The following is a 16,012-nucleotide window of genomic DNA, read 5'->3' on the forward strand; positions in this document are numbered from 1 at the left end:
TGAGCTCACATATAGTTTTATCTCCATGCCACTAAAAGTATGTTAAAAAACCCCGAGTGATACTGTGTTTCAGTAATGTGTTCTGCAAAACTGGCCAATAAGTACCAAACGTAGAAAGATGAATGTCTTTCTAAACATTAGCTCAGGCCAAGAGAATAGTTGCTGATGATTCAGTTTGGAGGAACTTCATAAGGCACTATCTGGGCCCATGAACCAGGACCTGCCTGTTTAATATTTCACTGGATGCCAGCCTGACCTCTACTGCATTAGTCTGCTGTAGAGCAACTGCACGTTTAGTTGCATAATGCAGCTGAAGTTCGCAAACATTGGAAAGGCCCAGTCTTAACCTCTCCCTCTGTGATGTGTTCCCTATCTGGGTCTCTATTATGAAACATGTTCTCCAGCATCCCATAGCCTGCTGAGGGATTCCCTGTGGAGATGTGTAGGTGTGACAGAATGGAGGAAGTGATGCTTGAGTGATTAACATGGTAGGACTCTCATGAGCCACACATCAAGGAAGCGGAAGTTCTCTGGAATCCCTTGATCCTCTTAACTGCCACGTTTCCCACCAAAATAGCCTATTGTTGGTGCTACAGTTAGTCAGCCCTTCAGCAGGAACACTTGCTTGCAAAGGGCTCCTCAGGATCATAAGATATTCCAATAATCAAAAGGGTCTTCCCAGATTTTCAAGAAGGTAGAGAGCAGACATCCCCATCTAGCACTTTCCAGATGTAATGGACTGCAGGTCCCATAATTCCCAGTCAGAATGGGAGTTGAAGTCCAACACAGGTTGGGGAAGGCATATTAAAGGAGGAAAATGTCAGGCTCAGGCCTCTTCTCCCTATTGTGGGGGAAGTGATTGCAGGGGAGTCGATCAGACTCAGAATCCGAAGGAGGAGGAGGAGGAGGAATTCACTAGCCAACAGAGGAAGCGGGGGAGGAGATTCTCCAAGACTCTTCAGGAATGTAGCATGAAATCGGCTTAATCTACCTTTAGTACCATTTCTCAGCCTTTCTACTCCAGTTCTGAGTGTGGTCGTGAGTTTTCTCTCTCACGTGATCAGCAGCAACAAAAAGCTTTCTGCAAAAATCCTGTTCCTATGCATACATAATAGGGCAGAGGGTAGAATAGACGATTGTAGAATTTTAAACCCAATACAGAAATCGCCAGGCTTAGAAAAACCTCACATTCAGCTTTTAAAAATCATGTGTGATATTTGTAAAAGCATCTAATGCAGGGGTGGGCAACTTGTGGCCCTCCAGAAATGTTGACCTAGAACTCCCATCATCCCTCATCATTGGCTGCTGGGAGTTGTGGCCCAAAATATCTAGAGGGCCGCAATATTCTAGGTGCTTAGGGAGAAAAGTCGATGGGGCCTTGCCTGGAAACCCACACTTGTGGAGCCAAAAGATGAACTTGATGACCTGCAACAAACATTTGCTAGTTCATAATTGCATCAGCAGCCATGCAGCTCAGTTTTATAACTGCTGGTTGGCAGCAGCTCTCAACCTCTGCTCGTGTTCTTTTCATGCCAGGGATGATACCCAGGACTTTGGACATGCAAATCTTAACCTTTTGCCTAGCTACCACCGTGCCCTATCCAGCACAGCCACCTACCGTGGCTAGGCTGGAGAAGAGCAAAGTCATCAGTCAGAACAGGGCTCTTTGAAAATGGAGTGAAGTGGGGAGTAGTGCCATCACTGCCCTTTAGACGGACACCTTGGGCCCTCGTCACTCACCTGCAGCCGTGTAAGGGCAGTTTCCCATGGTGCTAGGCCAGGGAGCTGCAGTCTGTGCATGAAAACCATGGAGAGCTACCATGGTGTACTGGACCTAGCATTGGGCAAAGACTCATTGGACAACCTCTCTCTCTCTCTCTCTCTCTCTCTCTCTCTCTCCCAGTGTAGCCTCCCTCATAGAGTTGTTGCAACGATATAATGGGGGCGTGGGCGAGACCACGATGAAGTAAGGAGGGATAACAAATGTAGTTAATCACTATATGGGCAGGAATAATTGTGTGGGTCTTTCCACCCTCTTGGATGGGGAAAACCCGCCCCATGACTGATGCTGCATGGGTGGCATTCACACCCAGCTATACAGTGGTGCTGTACAGAGATGTGGCTGAGGTGTGCATAAAAGGGGCTCTTATCGGGGTGGGTTGCTGGGGCAGCACTTGCGGGGTCCCTGTTGAAGCAGCTCTTCTTGCTTCCGGCTGCCAGCAGTTTTGCAAGGGATATGCTAATGAGCAAAGGGTGATAGAAATCTTGTTAAAAGAAGCAAACTTCACTAACTGCATGGGTTTTTTTGTTCTGTTTTCCCCCAAACACAGGCCCCTTGCCAGAACCAGTTGCCAATGGTGATGTGGAGAAGGTAAGGTTTCTGCCAAGTACATAGTTCATTGATGGGCCTGTTATGTTGAGCTAGGGCCACTTTCAACGTTATAGATGTGCTACCCACCCCAGTTTCATGTAGGAAAAAAGTATGAACCATGGATGCCGAGATGCCCGGGTGACTATCCTGGGTGTACCATGTGCTAGGAAGTTGTCATTGCCTGCAGCCTCCCAGCACACACAAGCAAAAGTGGCATGAAAGCTGCCTCTAGTGAGACCCTCTTCCTATAGTTTTAACACATTTTGTCTTTCGCTGTAGAGAAATCCTGTCCCTGTAGAAAATGTGTAATGTTTTGCGCAGCCCTTAGTGGTCCGACATAGCAGAAGTACAGCATCTCCGAAAGCTAGGAAGGGGGGAGACTGAGGGTCTTTTTCTGGTTCTTGGTTTTGTGCTGCAGAGCAAAGCTGACCCCTTGGCAGAGGCAAGGAGGCTAAAGCCCTCAAAGGCATGTCACTCATTTCAGGGCCCGCCTCTTGTCACCGAACAGAATGGCCCATTCTTCACCCTGTGGGTGGAATCTTTCTCGCAGCCGGGGCTGCTGTTCCAAAAGGCCATGTTACTTCCAGTCTGCTTTGAAAAAACAAAACCTAATTAAACACAGAGCGGAAAGGAAGCCTCATTAGATCCTCAAAAGGAGGGCAGGGGGCATGGAATTTAATATACATTGAGGGGCAGAGCGAGGATGTTCCCAGACTAAAACAAAACTGGATAGATAAATATAAACCATGCCAACTTTTTTTTCCTGGTTTATTTGAACAATAATCAGCAAGCCCGTTTAGAAACCGGCATTCCTGCATTGCATCACAAAGGGATGAATCTAACTTCTGCAGGTTGGAGTAGAGCAATCGCTTTCAGGACCATGCATTGTTTTACACTTTTTTCATCCAAATGGGAATAGAAATGTGTTTTTCAACACCAAGGCAGCAGCTATAAAAGACTCTGAAGCACAAGTGGATTTGGCTTCCGGTATGTGGGGCAGCATTTCTTTCCTGTCCATAGCAACTCATCTCCCAGCATGAGAGTCTGTTCTGCACACCTGGGGTGTTGCAAAGTTTCATAGTCCCAACTTTGAATTTAGCATCTTGCTGAAATTGGACTGGATAATAATAATAATAATAATAATAATAATAATAATAATAATAATAATAATAATAATAATACATTTATTTCTTACCCGCCTCTCCATCCTGATTGAGGCAGGGAACAATAAATATAAAATACTTAGGATATAATACAAAACCAAAGTGTAATGTTCTGAGAAATGAGCCTAAATCTTGTCCCTCCCTCCTCTGCTACAGATACAAGGAGTTTTTATGACCTGCAACTTGCCATGACATCCAAACTTGGACATTCTGCAATTCATCTTAACTATAGACAGTGGAAACAAGCCAACTTCAAACTATAGTTTATGAAGCTGGCTTGTTTTCACTGGCCATAGTCTAAGATTACTCACAGTTTAAGGTTTAGACAACATGCTAAACTGTGGTTAATTAAAAATGGATGTGGACATTTCAGAGCATGCAAGCCTGGGAGGATGCTAGGCTCATCCTCTTAATGTTAGCCATGTTTTATTATTGCATCTGAAAGCAGCCATTGAGTTAGGAACATAAAGAAGCAGTTCTTCCACTAGGTTGAAGAGAACTTTCATGGACCTGGGGGTAAGAAGCATGGAGGGGGATCTCTTTTAACATTCTTAAGTCACTTCTGGTCTTGCTCATCTGCTTTCAAGCTCCTAGCATTCCTTGACACATTTTGTTGATCATTTAGAGATACTTCATACAAAGCCACTTTCTTACACAGCTATCATAATTTTCTCTTGTTCTCTCCTTTTTGGCTGGCGTAGGGAAACATGAACCTGTTTTTCCAGTGCTGGAATGTGTAAATGCTGAATCAGCATCAGAATAAGCTTCTAATCTGTTCTCCCCACTGGGTTTTGGAAATAGGGGCTCCCTGTCTCATTTTGGGTGGCTGTAGATTCCTTACAGTCCAGTCTATCAATTGGTCAACAAAGGGCACGCGGGGGATCTCTCAGGTAGTGAGGTCTGAAACCTACTTCTAACCACTACTGTGTAGAATTTAACTCTTGCTTTCAACTGTATTCCAAGAGATCTGTGGACTCCAGTTGCACCGTCATTTTCTTTTGTTTAGGACGCAATGTCCAAATACCTATCGGTCCTCGTATCTTTCCATGAACTGTGTTCATGCAAGAAATGCACTTGTTGTTTTTCATTTGGCGTACGTAGGTTGCACACCACCTCTCAAGATAGCATGGTTGTTGCAGCAGAGAGATCTCAGAAAGCAAGAAGGTGGGGCAGAGTCCTAGAATAATGTTTCTTTTATCTCCTCCTTCTGCAAGAAGAGCAGAAGGCTGCTATGGCACAAGGTTGCCGTTCCAGTGCAAACTACAGCAACCCTAACCTCATAGCTCAGAGTGGGCAACTTGTGGCCCTCCAGATGTTTTGGCTTACAGCCCTAGCCAGTTTTTTAAAAATATTTTGATATATCATCTATCCCAAGATGATTTGTGAACCGCCCAGAGAGCTTCAATTATTGGGTGGTATAAAAATATAGTAAATAAATAAATAAATAAATATAAAGTAGGTAGAGCAACTGCTGTTTTAAATAACACTCTTCCAGCCATATCTCCTGATTCCAAAAGGTGATAAGAGAATCTTCCTGCTTACATGAAACTTACCTGATTTGGTAGAACATGACATAATAATCATAGAATATGATTCTTTATTCCTTTGTCACCTCTGTTGACCATCCAATTGATGCTGTCTGCTGAAAGTGTTTGGGTGACCTCCAGGTAGTTTGTGTGGATAGCAAGCTTTTAAAAGATTGTTTTGAAAGGACCTTTCTGCCCCGCCCCTCAATAGCATCATGTGTTTTATTTATTTAAACACCTTTCTTTCATTTTGAAACTGAGGTTTGGAGTGGGTTTTGTGACAACCTAAGGGATAGTTCTCTCCACCCCCCACTCAGCCAACCTGCTGGATTTCTAGTTCATAAGCAGAGGGAGGGACACACATCTCATGACCAGGGAGGAGAAACAGAGGGTGGTGGCTGTCCAAGGTGACAGAAGCAATAGCAAGGCTGAATCTCACCTCATCAGAGTCGTGTGTGCCCCAGACCATCAGAACTGGTCTCTTGTGGACTCAAATAGCTGGCCATACTCCAGCCAAGGTCTTGAGGTGTAGTGTAGCTCATGTTTAAAAAGTTAGAGAGGATAGGAGTGTCTTGCCTTGATCTTTCCCCCATATCCCAACTCCTATTGTTAGAGAGAGAGAGAGAGAGAGAGAGATGGAGCACAGCTGGTATTTAATCCTTCTCAGGGATGTAGAGGCTGGAGGATACCCAGAGCAGGCTGTGGTATGTCAGCAGATTATGTGCTTAGATGTGGATTTTCCCATATTCCCATTTGCTGGTTTCCTTTTGAGGAAGAGGCAGACTGGAGCAAATCAGCATTTCTCAGCCTCATCTATGGCCGGAAACTACTGAGGAGAGGAGGCCATTTTAAGCCTACCTGGAACATTTGGTTTGTGGCATTCATGTTTCGTTGTGGGTGCTCTTGATATTGGTGACGATTCGGATGACTGGCCTTCTGGCTCCTTTCCTCAAAATGGAGCTGCTCCAACTGCCCCTCTGATGCATTGCAACTTATGAGACGTTGAAAACAGGGCTGCACATGACCCTGTCTCCCAACTTCTCTAGACAGTTGTGCTCCTTGGGGGCAGCCATCTTCCCCCCACCCCAGTACAGCATCCCAGGAAAACACACTGCTGTTGTTCCCTGTTCCACTCTTAAGGGTGGGATCCTATATGTATTTAGACAGAAAAAAGCCTAGGACTCCCAGCAAGCCAGCTATGGCTGACTGGGGCATGCTGGGAGTTGTAGAACTGTTTTCCTTCTAAACATGCATAGGAATCTACCCTTAGAGATTTTTAAAGTGGCTGGCAGCTAGTTGCCATTCCACCAAAGAAGTAAGCATTTTCCACCTGAATGTTCCTCCACAATTGAATGTCTGCCCCCCCCCCCCGAGCTTCTGGATGGTTTTTTGCCACTCCCAACCCCCCGACATTTCTGAATGTTCGACTGGCCAGGGTATTTGGGGACCAGCCATATTTGAGTGCCAGTGTTGCACAGTAGCAAAGAGATTGAGTTCTGGAATGGAGCTTCATAGACGGCGACTACATTTCCTAAATGTTGCCAAAGGGGTAGGAGGAGGAATGTGTACCAGCTTGAATGAAAAAAAAATGCAGGAAAATAATGCTTTTGATCCCGCTGTCTTTGCTTTGAATTAATACTACTGCTTGCTACTTATACAGAACCTTTTTCTTCTTCACTTTCAAGTTTCTCCTTTCTTTTTTCTGTAGGAAAATGATAGAGATGACCAGTCAGAGTCTGTCTCTGAAAGTCCTTCTAGCCCTGTGCCTGTGTCTCCTTCCTCAAGTCTAATTGAGGCTCACAATGAGGTATGAAAACAGCCTGGGCACAGAGGGAGCCAGGGTGACGGGAAGGATCCTAAGTGTGGCCAATACGTGAAATTTACACTGTAGATGTTCCTTGGAGTTGCAGAAGACCAGCAAAATGCATACTATTTTCTAATGTTTTGTGGGCCTGTGGGAAAGACCGAGGACTGAACTACACAGTGCATTGTTCTTGACTCTCTTTTTTTAAAGCATTCTTAATGCTACCATGTTTTCTTTTTTTTTAGTTTGAAGGAAAATAGCTATTCAGAGCCCAACCTAGATCAGGACCTTGCACTAGTTTCCTGCTGTAAAATCACCCCGATCCAGTTGGTATTTGCCCCAAAGGTGGCAAATAGCATCTTTTTTAGGAGCAAATAGCAGTCAGGGAGAGCAATTTCTGTGGAAACCTGATGCAGGAGCTTGATCCAGATTAGAAGCATGTTGCCAAACTGGAAGTCCTCATGTCTGCTTTTCCTTCAAAATAAAAAGGGACAGAGTTAAGCATGCTTTTATTTTATTATTTTATTTAACAAAGCTTGATCAATGGATCGCAGTTTGGCCCTAAAACAAATTTGTTGCTGGATAAATTTTAGCCTCCTATTTAAGGATTTCTGGGAGTTTTAAGGTCTGTTTGGGGGGGGGGAATAGCACTGAAAAAAGACGCCTGGTCTGTTCTAAATGTTTTTATCTGAATGTGTGTTATTTGAGCTGTTTATTGGCTTAATTGTGATGTGCTGGCTTGCTGATTGGGGGACCTTTAGTGTTTTACTGGCTATTCATTATGTGCCTGGGGGATTTGTTTGTTAACCTTGATGTGGTGCCCCCTATTAGTGTGGCCATGGGTAGGTGGAGGGAGAGCATTAGAGGGGTTAACTGGACAGTTAAGGAGAAGAGCCACGAGGCATGTTCCCTCTTCTAGTCTACACACACACACCCAAAAAAATCCTGATTGCTTTACCAGGTTGTCCTCTGGTCTGTTGGTGCAGATGCTGAATGTCAGATCCGTTCAGAATAAAATCTCTTGTTCACGATTTGATTGTGGATGAGGAGGCTGATAACTGAGAATTGGGTGAGGGGAATGGGGTGGAGTTAGTCTTTCCCAGTTGTGTCCACCAGGGTAATTGGTGCAGCACCACCAGAACTGGGGGACTGAGGGTGTGGGGTGGGCTCTATTTTCTGTATGGATTCCATCTGCCTCACCAGTATTTTCAAGGGTGCCAAACCCTTGTGGCATTTATTTTCTGGCTGGCTGCACAGCCCCAAAATGTAGATGGTCAAATAACTGCGGAGAACAATGCACAGAGCATGCAAACATGGCTGCCCTGAGGAAGCCTGCACAATTTTGGGATGGGAGTGGAGTTCACTTGGTCTTGGGCTGCAGTCCTCACAAGTCACGTTGGATCCCATGGATTCTCTGAATGCTTTGGGATGTGGCTTCTCCACAGCAGTGGCATCTCATCTTGGCCTCTGCAGAGAGGAGGATTGCCAAGTGGGTTTTAGGCAGGAAAGCAGGCATTCGTATTTGGTGTGTACTCTATTCTGTTTTTGCCCCCCTGTCGCCCTTGCAGCTCAACTCTCAAGACAAGGTGGAGCAACGCAGCTCCGTGCCTGGTCCCAGCCTCGATCTGGACATCCCGCTGGCGGTGGCAAAGGAACGTGCCCACCAGAAACGCACCAGCAAAAGGGCGCCGCAGATGGACTGGAGCAAGAAAAACGAACTGTTCAGCAACCTCTAAAGCCTCCAGTCCCCCAAGCAGGGAGGAGATGCGTGGGGAACATCACCAAATCCGCCAGATCATCTTCCTTGGCTTTTCTCCTAAGCCTCTATTTTCCCAGGAGGGGTTATTCCCACCCACCGACCCACGCATCCCTTCCCCTCTCTTGACCTGGGGAATAGGGACCTGACCTGTGTAACCTGAAGGAAAACAAATGGTGTGATGACCACCTGCACAATTCTGGAGGAGCGATTTGTATTTTAAAAAAGAGAACGAAGAGACATTTTTATACACCATCTACGAATAGGTTTCATGTGAGTCTGTGGTGAGAGTGAGGGGACTGGTTAATCTGAGAGCCTGAAACCCATGTGGTGTCCTTATGAGATCCATGATGGGAACTGTGGCTGCCCAAGTCCTTTCTCTGGGGAGACGTTTCTCTCTCTCTCTCTCTCTCTCTCTCTCTCTCTCTCTTTTCAAATTCAATAAGATTTTTTTTAGTGAAAATATGTGTTTAGGGGCAAGGCTTTCAGGTGCCGAGTTTGACACCTTAAAGGGGCACAGTGTGGTGTTCAGCACTACTTAAAGGGCATTGGCTCTGAGGAGACTGAAGCTAAACACCCCAAATCATGAGTCTGTGGAGTCTCAGCTAACTCACTTCAGAGAAATCCTATTGGGTGCTGATTGAGCTATTCCAGAATATGTACTATAAAGCCTTTAGCTTTAGTTTAGAATGGAGTTCTTAGAAATTCTAATTTGACTACCAGCAGAAATCCTTTGGTGATGTCTTCTCCACAAGGAACTGTTTTTCTCAGACCGGAGTTGTCCATCCCTGACACTCCATCCTTTTTGGGGGGCGGGATAAAAACGCTTTCCTATATCACAACTGATAGGAAGGTGTTTGTGGGACCACAAGACTCATGAACAGATGGCATTGCCTCTCGTATGCTTTGAAGCTTTTTGGAGGGTGGGTGGGAAGAGGAACCCTGGGAAATAGTTCAGGCCGTGAGCCTGAGGGGTTTGTTCTTCTTTTGGCCAGAAATCGGGAGGGAGAGCTTCAGGATAAATGCAAGTGACCAAAAGCAGCCAAGAATAATAGCCGGTTTTCAATGTACTCCTAGAGATGGGGAACCAATCAGGGGGTTCAATAGCAGTGCTTAATTAACAGTTTATCTATAAACTGTTTCATTTTCTGAAATGTTTCCTAATTATAGCTCTCTTTCTCCTATGTCTGTGTATGTCGTGGAAATTATTCCTCCTCCGTGAATTTTGTTTTTTTGTTTTGTTTTGTTTTCTCCTGGATTGATGTTTGTAATGTCAAATGCAAAAGAAAGAAAATCTGTTGACTGGAATGTGGGTTTAAAAAAAGCCACCTTGACTTCGTGTGTGTGCTGATTTTCTGTTTCAAATCTTTGTAAAGTCCAGAGCGTGTGAAAGAGCTCAGCATGTGACCGGGCAATCCCTCCTGGCCTTGCAATTCTCTCCATGGCACGGATCTAGGCTGCAAATTGATTACTAGAAGCTAGGCTAATGTCAACAGAGTGGGTTGCAGCATAATTATGCCCACCCCACAGGAGAACCCTAGAGTATGAACTCTTTCCATGGGCGCACGTCAGAGCATGTGTGTGGAGACGATGGAGCGGGGGCAGCGGATATATGGGACTTTTTGGACTTGGATGGGAATTTTCACCTTTCACCAAACATGTTTTTTCCCCTGCAAAGGCAGACAACCAATTTCATTTTCACAATAGCCATGTAGTTGCTCATTTGTTGACTGAGAGAGGGGACTGCTGTTAGGAGCAGCACGGGCCAGGCAGTGTACGGGCAGAAGCTGTCCTCTGCCTGCCTCTAGCTTTCTCTCCCTCATGCTCGGTGGGGGTAGGGAAGTTGTTTGTCTGGAGAGATGCATGATGGGATCTGTTTCTATTTAAAACGAGTTGTCTTGTTTGAGCCACACTGGCCTTTAGATCTCTGCTGTAGGGAGGCCTAAAAACATCCATCCATTCATTCATTCTCTCTCTCTCTCTCTCTCTCTCTGCTGAAACTAAGCAGAGCCTCTTTGTTGCTGTGTATGCCGGACCCAGTAGCTTCTGCCAAACTGAATAGGACTTTCTTTCCTTATTTTTTTTTTAAGAAAAAGTTTTGCAAAGAGATGCCTACGTGTATAAAATGTTATGCGGTAGGCCTGAAGAACCCCATTAGCCGAAAAGATCGGCAAGAGGGATGATCTAGCATTGGGTATTTAGTCAACTCAAATAGCGACAGAGCAGGCTGGGATCCAGAGTGCCCTCTACACTCCCTTTTCCGTATCTAAAATCCTACAGTTGTCATGTGGAAGTATTTGCGTGCAATAATGCAAAGGAGTCAACAGGTGTGTATTCACACTTATTGCTACAACTATGAGGGCTTTGCATTTAATATTTTTTTAAATATATATATATATATATATATATATATATATATATATATATAATGTATTTTTAAGCAAGGGCTCTGCCATGTTTTGTATAAAAGTGCATGCAGCCTAGGCCTACAACTGCATAGCCAGAGCTCTTTGGCTGAAGATTAAGGCACAGGCATTCATCCTGCAAGACAGTGCTGGATTTAGGAACCAGCCAAGTAAGCTAGAGCTTTGGGCCTCATATTACGAGGGCCCTCCAAATATATTGGAGATAATGAAGATGTTAGATAATTTAAGATGAAATCATTTGGGCTTAAATCTGCTGGAAAGCCTGGTGTGACTTACAGCAGAGTTGCCTTAGATAGAGAAAGTATAGCAATTCATCACTTAGTATTGGAGGCAGTAAGTGCAGACTAGAGCCAGTTTAAAAGAAGTTCAGATCAATGTATTGGATTAGTCCTTTTATACACATCTTCAGAGAAGGCTATCTAGCACTGTTTAATTACAAGCACCCCCTAATGCTGATTGGGACCCTTTCATTACCTTTCCTATTATAATACAAGACACTTACTTCTCTATATTCTTATAGTATGGGGCCTCTGAATCTCAATATGGGCCTCAGCATGTCCTAATCCAGCCCTGCTGCAAGACTATCCTGACCAAACACACGCTTTGTGTGGTCTACTATCAGCCCAACACCTGCCTCATACTCCAGTTTTCTCAATAAGATAAATTTATTTATTTATTTATTACATTTTTATACTGCCCAACAGCTGAAGCTCTCTGGGCAGTTCACAAAAATTAAAACCATGAAAAGCATCAAAACAACCAACAATTTAAAAACACGAATACAAAATACAATATAAAAAGCACAACCGGGATTAAAACCACACAGCAAAAATTGATATAGGTTAAAATATGGAATTAAAACAGCAAAGTTTCAATTTAAGTTAAATTAAGTGATAAAATGCTGAGAAAATAAGGTCTTCAGCTGGTGACGAAAGGAGTAAACTGTAGGCGCCAAGCATACCTCCCTGGGGAGCTCGTTCCACAGCAGAGAAAGCCCTCCTCCTAGTAGCCACCTGCCTCACTTCCTTTGGCAGGGGCTTGCGGAGAAGGACCCCTGTGGATGATCTAAAGGTCTGGGCAGGCACAAATGGGAGGAGGCGTTCCTTCAAATAACCTGGCCCCAAGCCTTCTAGGGCTTTGAATGTTAGTACCAGCACTCTGAACCGGACCTGGACTGGCCACCAATGAAGTTGTAGAAGGACTGGCGTGATATGCAGTATCTGCAGCTGTAAACGTGTAGTTTTATATACACTCACATCTCTGCTAAACATTTATTAGAGCATAAGCTTTTATGGAATAGAATCCACTTCATTAGATACATCACTCTCTCTCGCTCTCTCTGCCTGCTTTATGGTTTAAACTGCCTGTAGGTAACTCCCTAGGGAAAATTTTGAATTGTTGAGAGCCCTAGGCCATCATGCTCCACCAGTGCCCCACCAATCCAGTGTTCTGCATTCCAAGGAAAAGGGCTGATAGTGTAGGAAAAAAGCACTTAATGTGCAATTCTGGTTGCCTTTTGTCCCTTTTAAAAATACAATTTAAAAAGCACAGCTGGACAGCATAGGGAAAAGTTAATTTAAACGAGCTGTGGGGGAGGGAGACAGCACCTGATGCAGAATGACTTGAGCAGTTTGGGGTTCTTAGGAAAAAAATGATTGCAGTGGCAAGATACAGGTTTATAAAATTGCTAATATGACTTGCAAGTATCATTGCAGGCTTTTGATTCCTACTGGCAAATCCCCTTTCTACCCAGCCTCACCCTAGGCAGATCTACACCGTCAGGATATGCCACTTTGAAAACGGTTTGAAATCTGTGTATGGATCATGTGTCCTGGGCCTCAACAGTTGTCACTACTGTTATAAACTGTTTTAAAGCAGTAGTGCAGATCCTGCCCCTGGTTCAGGTGTAGGAAAGATCAATGGAACTACCGCAGCCCCTTATGTATGGATCTTTCCAAATCAGCTCACCTGTTTTGCCACATCGGGAGCAAAGGGACAGTCGGTATTCAAGATGTAAAGTGCTGATGTAGCAAATTGTTAAGTAGCTGGCAGAAGCGCATCCTATCTATGTCCTTCTGCTCCTCTAGCAAGAGTATGCATAGGATCCAGAAAATGACTCCCCAGTAGCAGTGCAGTGGGCTGGAGAAGCATACAGCGTTCTCTCTCAATCTCTCTTGTGTGTATGAATCAAGCGTCTTCAACCAATATGCCCACAGACACCCCTCTTGGTGCTCACCAGGCCCCCCGCTCCTGATTTTTATTTTATCAAAGTTTTCTTTAAAAATTAACTGGGAGGCTGGTATGCTGCAAAGCAAAGTGCTATCTTCCACAGTCTTCAAAGGAAGCCCCACAAACGACACACTGCAGCAGTCTAACCTGGAAATTACCAGAGCATGGATAACTGCAGCCAAACTAATATTGGTCCAATTCCTCCTGATAATGGAATCAAATATAGGTAATGGATCCAGAGACAGAAGCTTTTATTCTTTCTTCCTCAAAACCAACCAAGGAAGCATCAATATTTAGAATATTAACATCCAGCATTTGCTCTAGAGATTTGTCATAATTATACAATCACACACAGTCTGCTTAATGGGCTGAGCACAGGGCTACATCCCCTTGGAGAACAAAGTGATTGCACTGCATTTCAGTTCCGAAGCAGAAAGCACATTTCATTTAATGGGAAAGTGGCATATGAGAAGGGGATATGCCTCTCTCATAACTTCTCGCATTTCCTGTTCTGGGAGTGGAGGCAACAGAACAGGCGTCAGGGAGAATGACTTTTTTTAAAAAAAAAAAACCTGCCTGTTATAACACCAATCCTGTCTCAACCTTCAAGGAGGACTGGAAACTGGAAGGCCTGAGAACCTTAGTGCCTGCACAGGAGAATCGTAACATCGTTCCTTGCTGCTCCTTTTGATTGTGCTGTGCAGAGTCCTATGGGGGAAAATGGCTTCACGATTTGAAAGCACTAAGCACAGGGTGATTAGCATCTGTCTCAAAAACCACAGGCCTTTGGATTATTGAAGTGCTGTAATCCCCATGGATGGGAGGAGAGAGGCGGTGGGTAACAGACTGCATTGCAGCATTCGTTCAATAATTTCTCCCTGGCTGCAAAAGTTCCCCTGTGAACTGTTCCCACCAGCTCTGCTTATTTACTTGATACATTTTATATTATTCCGTCGTACTACTCACAGTAGTATGAACAGGGTTCCCCAGTGGCCACTCATTCAGGCTCTGACTAGGCCTGGACCTGCTTAACTGCATCAAAGCAGCTATATTATCTGTCCTTGGACCATACCTTGGCTTCCACAGATCTAGTGTTGATTTTCTTGATAGGGAGGCAGCAGACTCGGAGCACTTGCTTGCTCCCCTGTACCATGGGATGTGTATCCTAAGATAAATTAAAGCCTTGCTGTAGAAGGAACCTCTGCTCCAGCCTGGCAAAACCCTTCTGACATAGATGAGTAAGTTGCTATGTTGCAAAGGTGTTAAGAAGTGACATTGTTAGAAGAGCCAACTACTCCTGGAGGGCGTCAGGTTGCCCACCCATGGGATATATGTGTGGAGAAAAGGGTCTGGTGACTGATAGACAACAATATGAATGTCAGTAAAGACACAATTATTTCTTAATATTATGAATTCTTGGCCATTTAGAAACTGCCAAAGTTTTGAGTTATCCGTGACAAAAGAATCATGGAAATCTTTGCAGTTCAGAAGCTCTCCCACACTAGAGGCCTTCAAGAGGCAGCTGGACAACCATCTGTCAGGGATGCTTTACGGTGGATTCCTGCATTGAGCAGGGGGTTGGACTCAATGGCCTTAGAGGCCCCTTCCAACTCTACTGTTCTATGATTCTAAGTAGGACAACTCCAATTTGTTTAGCGCCGTACTTTTCCGGCCCCTGAATTGCTCCATGGAGGACAAAATATGGCTTCTGAGAACACAGAAGCTGCTCATCATTGATTTATAGGACAAGTGAGTACATTCTGAAAGAGAGGGATTGTGGGTAAGGAGAGTGTGAAGTGTTCTGTGGTTTATTTTGATGCTCTTATTCCAGAAACCTGCCAGTTCACATCACTGGAATGATTTATCAAGATTTATCATTTGAATGAAAGACATGATTCAATCAACACAAACACCCATTAATGAATATCATCATGGTGAAAATTAAACAGCCACAGTGCGTACTGGATTAGATGGTATCACAGCCCTTCTTCAGAACCTAAGCTTGAAGCAATTCTCGTTATCTCTCTTTCTCGTACACACATACACACACTCTAATTTCGTGGAAAGCCTAGTTCAAAGCCTAAAACATCACATTGCAATTTTTTATAATCTCTTGCTTGAAGAGATCTGGAGATTTTGGTAACCTTTGAGTTGGCTTAATTAAGGTATTACCCTATATTGGAATTTTTCTACTGTCCAGCATGGCTACCTTTGCTTTCTGTACTGTTAAGGTAGCTTTTATTTTGAGGTGAGCACTTTCTGGTGTTCTTGAGATATAGGAGACTTAAAAGGCATTGATCAAAGTCAAGACCAGCCCTTAGTCATTAACAGTACAAACCTATGCATGTGCACTCAGAAGTAAGTTCTATTATTCGATGGGACATATTCCCTGGTGAGTTTAGAATTGCACGTTAAGCTGGGCTGAGAAAGACAAACCCACAGTATTCAATAGTATTGTGTTACCTGGGGGAATGTTCCAACTGCAATCAAACCATATTGGTTTAAAAAAACACCTTAAAAAAACAAACACTTTATTGCCCCAGTGAATCTGATATTCGTTATTAAACTGGTTGGACCAGAACACTGAAGCTGTTCTGATTGCTTCTCCCCATTTTATCTTTTCAGGTATAGGCACTGAACCCACCAGTGCTAAGATGCTGGATGGATTTGATTTGGTAAATGGATGAGGAGGAGAAAGGGAATGAATTTATTTTCTAGTATAACCAACAATGGAACT

At 44.2% G+C, this 16,012-nt stretch overlaps 1 protein-coding gene across 1 annotated transcript in view; it reads left to right on the forward strand.

Moving 5' to 3' along the window:
- Nucleotides 1-9,954, forward strand: part of NHERF1 (NHERF family PDZ scaffold protein 1) — a 56,355-nt gene extending 46,401 nt beyond the window's left edge. Inside the window, exons 4-6 of the mRNA XM_063120247.1 lie at nucleotides 2,331-2,371; nucleotides 6,769-6,867; nucleotides 8,433-9,954. Of these exons, the coding sequence (XP_062976317.1) occupies nucleotides 2,331-2,371; nucleotides 6,769-6,867; nucleotides 8,433-8,600 (308 nt within the window). The 3' untranslated portion in view covers nucleotides 8,601-9,954. The remainder of the gene's footprint in view (nucleotides 1-2,330; nucleotides 2,372-6,768; nucleotides 6,868-8,432) is intronic.
- The last annotated feature ends 6,058 nt before the right edge of the window (nucleotides 9,955-16,012 follow it).

The sequence above is a fragment of the Elgaria multicarinata genome, chromosome 3 (genome assembly GCF_023053635.1).
Source record: "Elgaria multicarinata webbii isolate HBS135686 ecotype San Diego chromosome 3, rElgMul1.1.pri, whole genome shotgun sequence".
Lineage (NCBI taxonomy): Eukaryota > Metazoa > Chordata > Lepidosauria > Squamata > Anguidae > Elgaria > Elgaria multicarinata.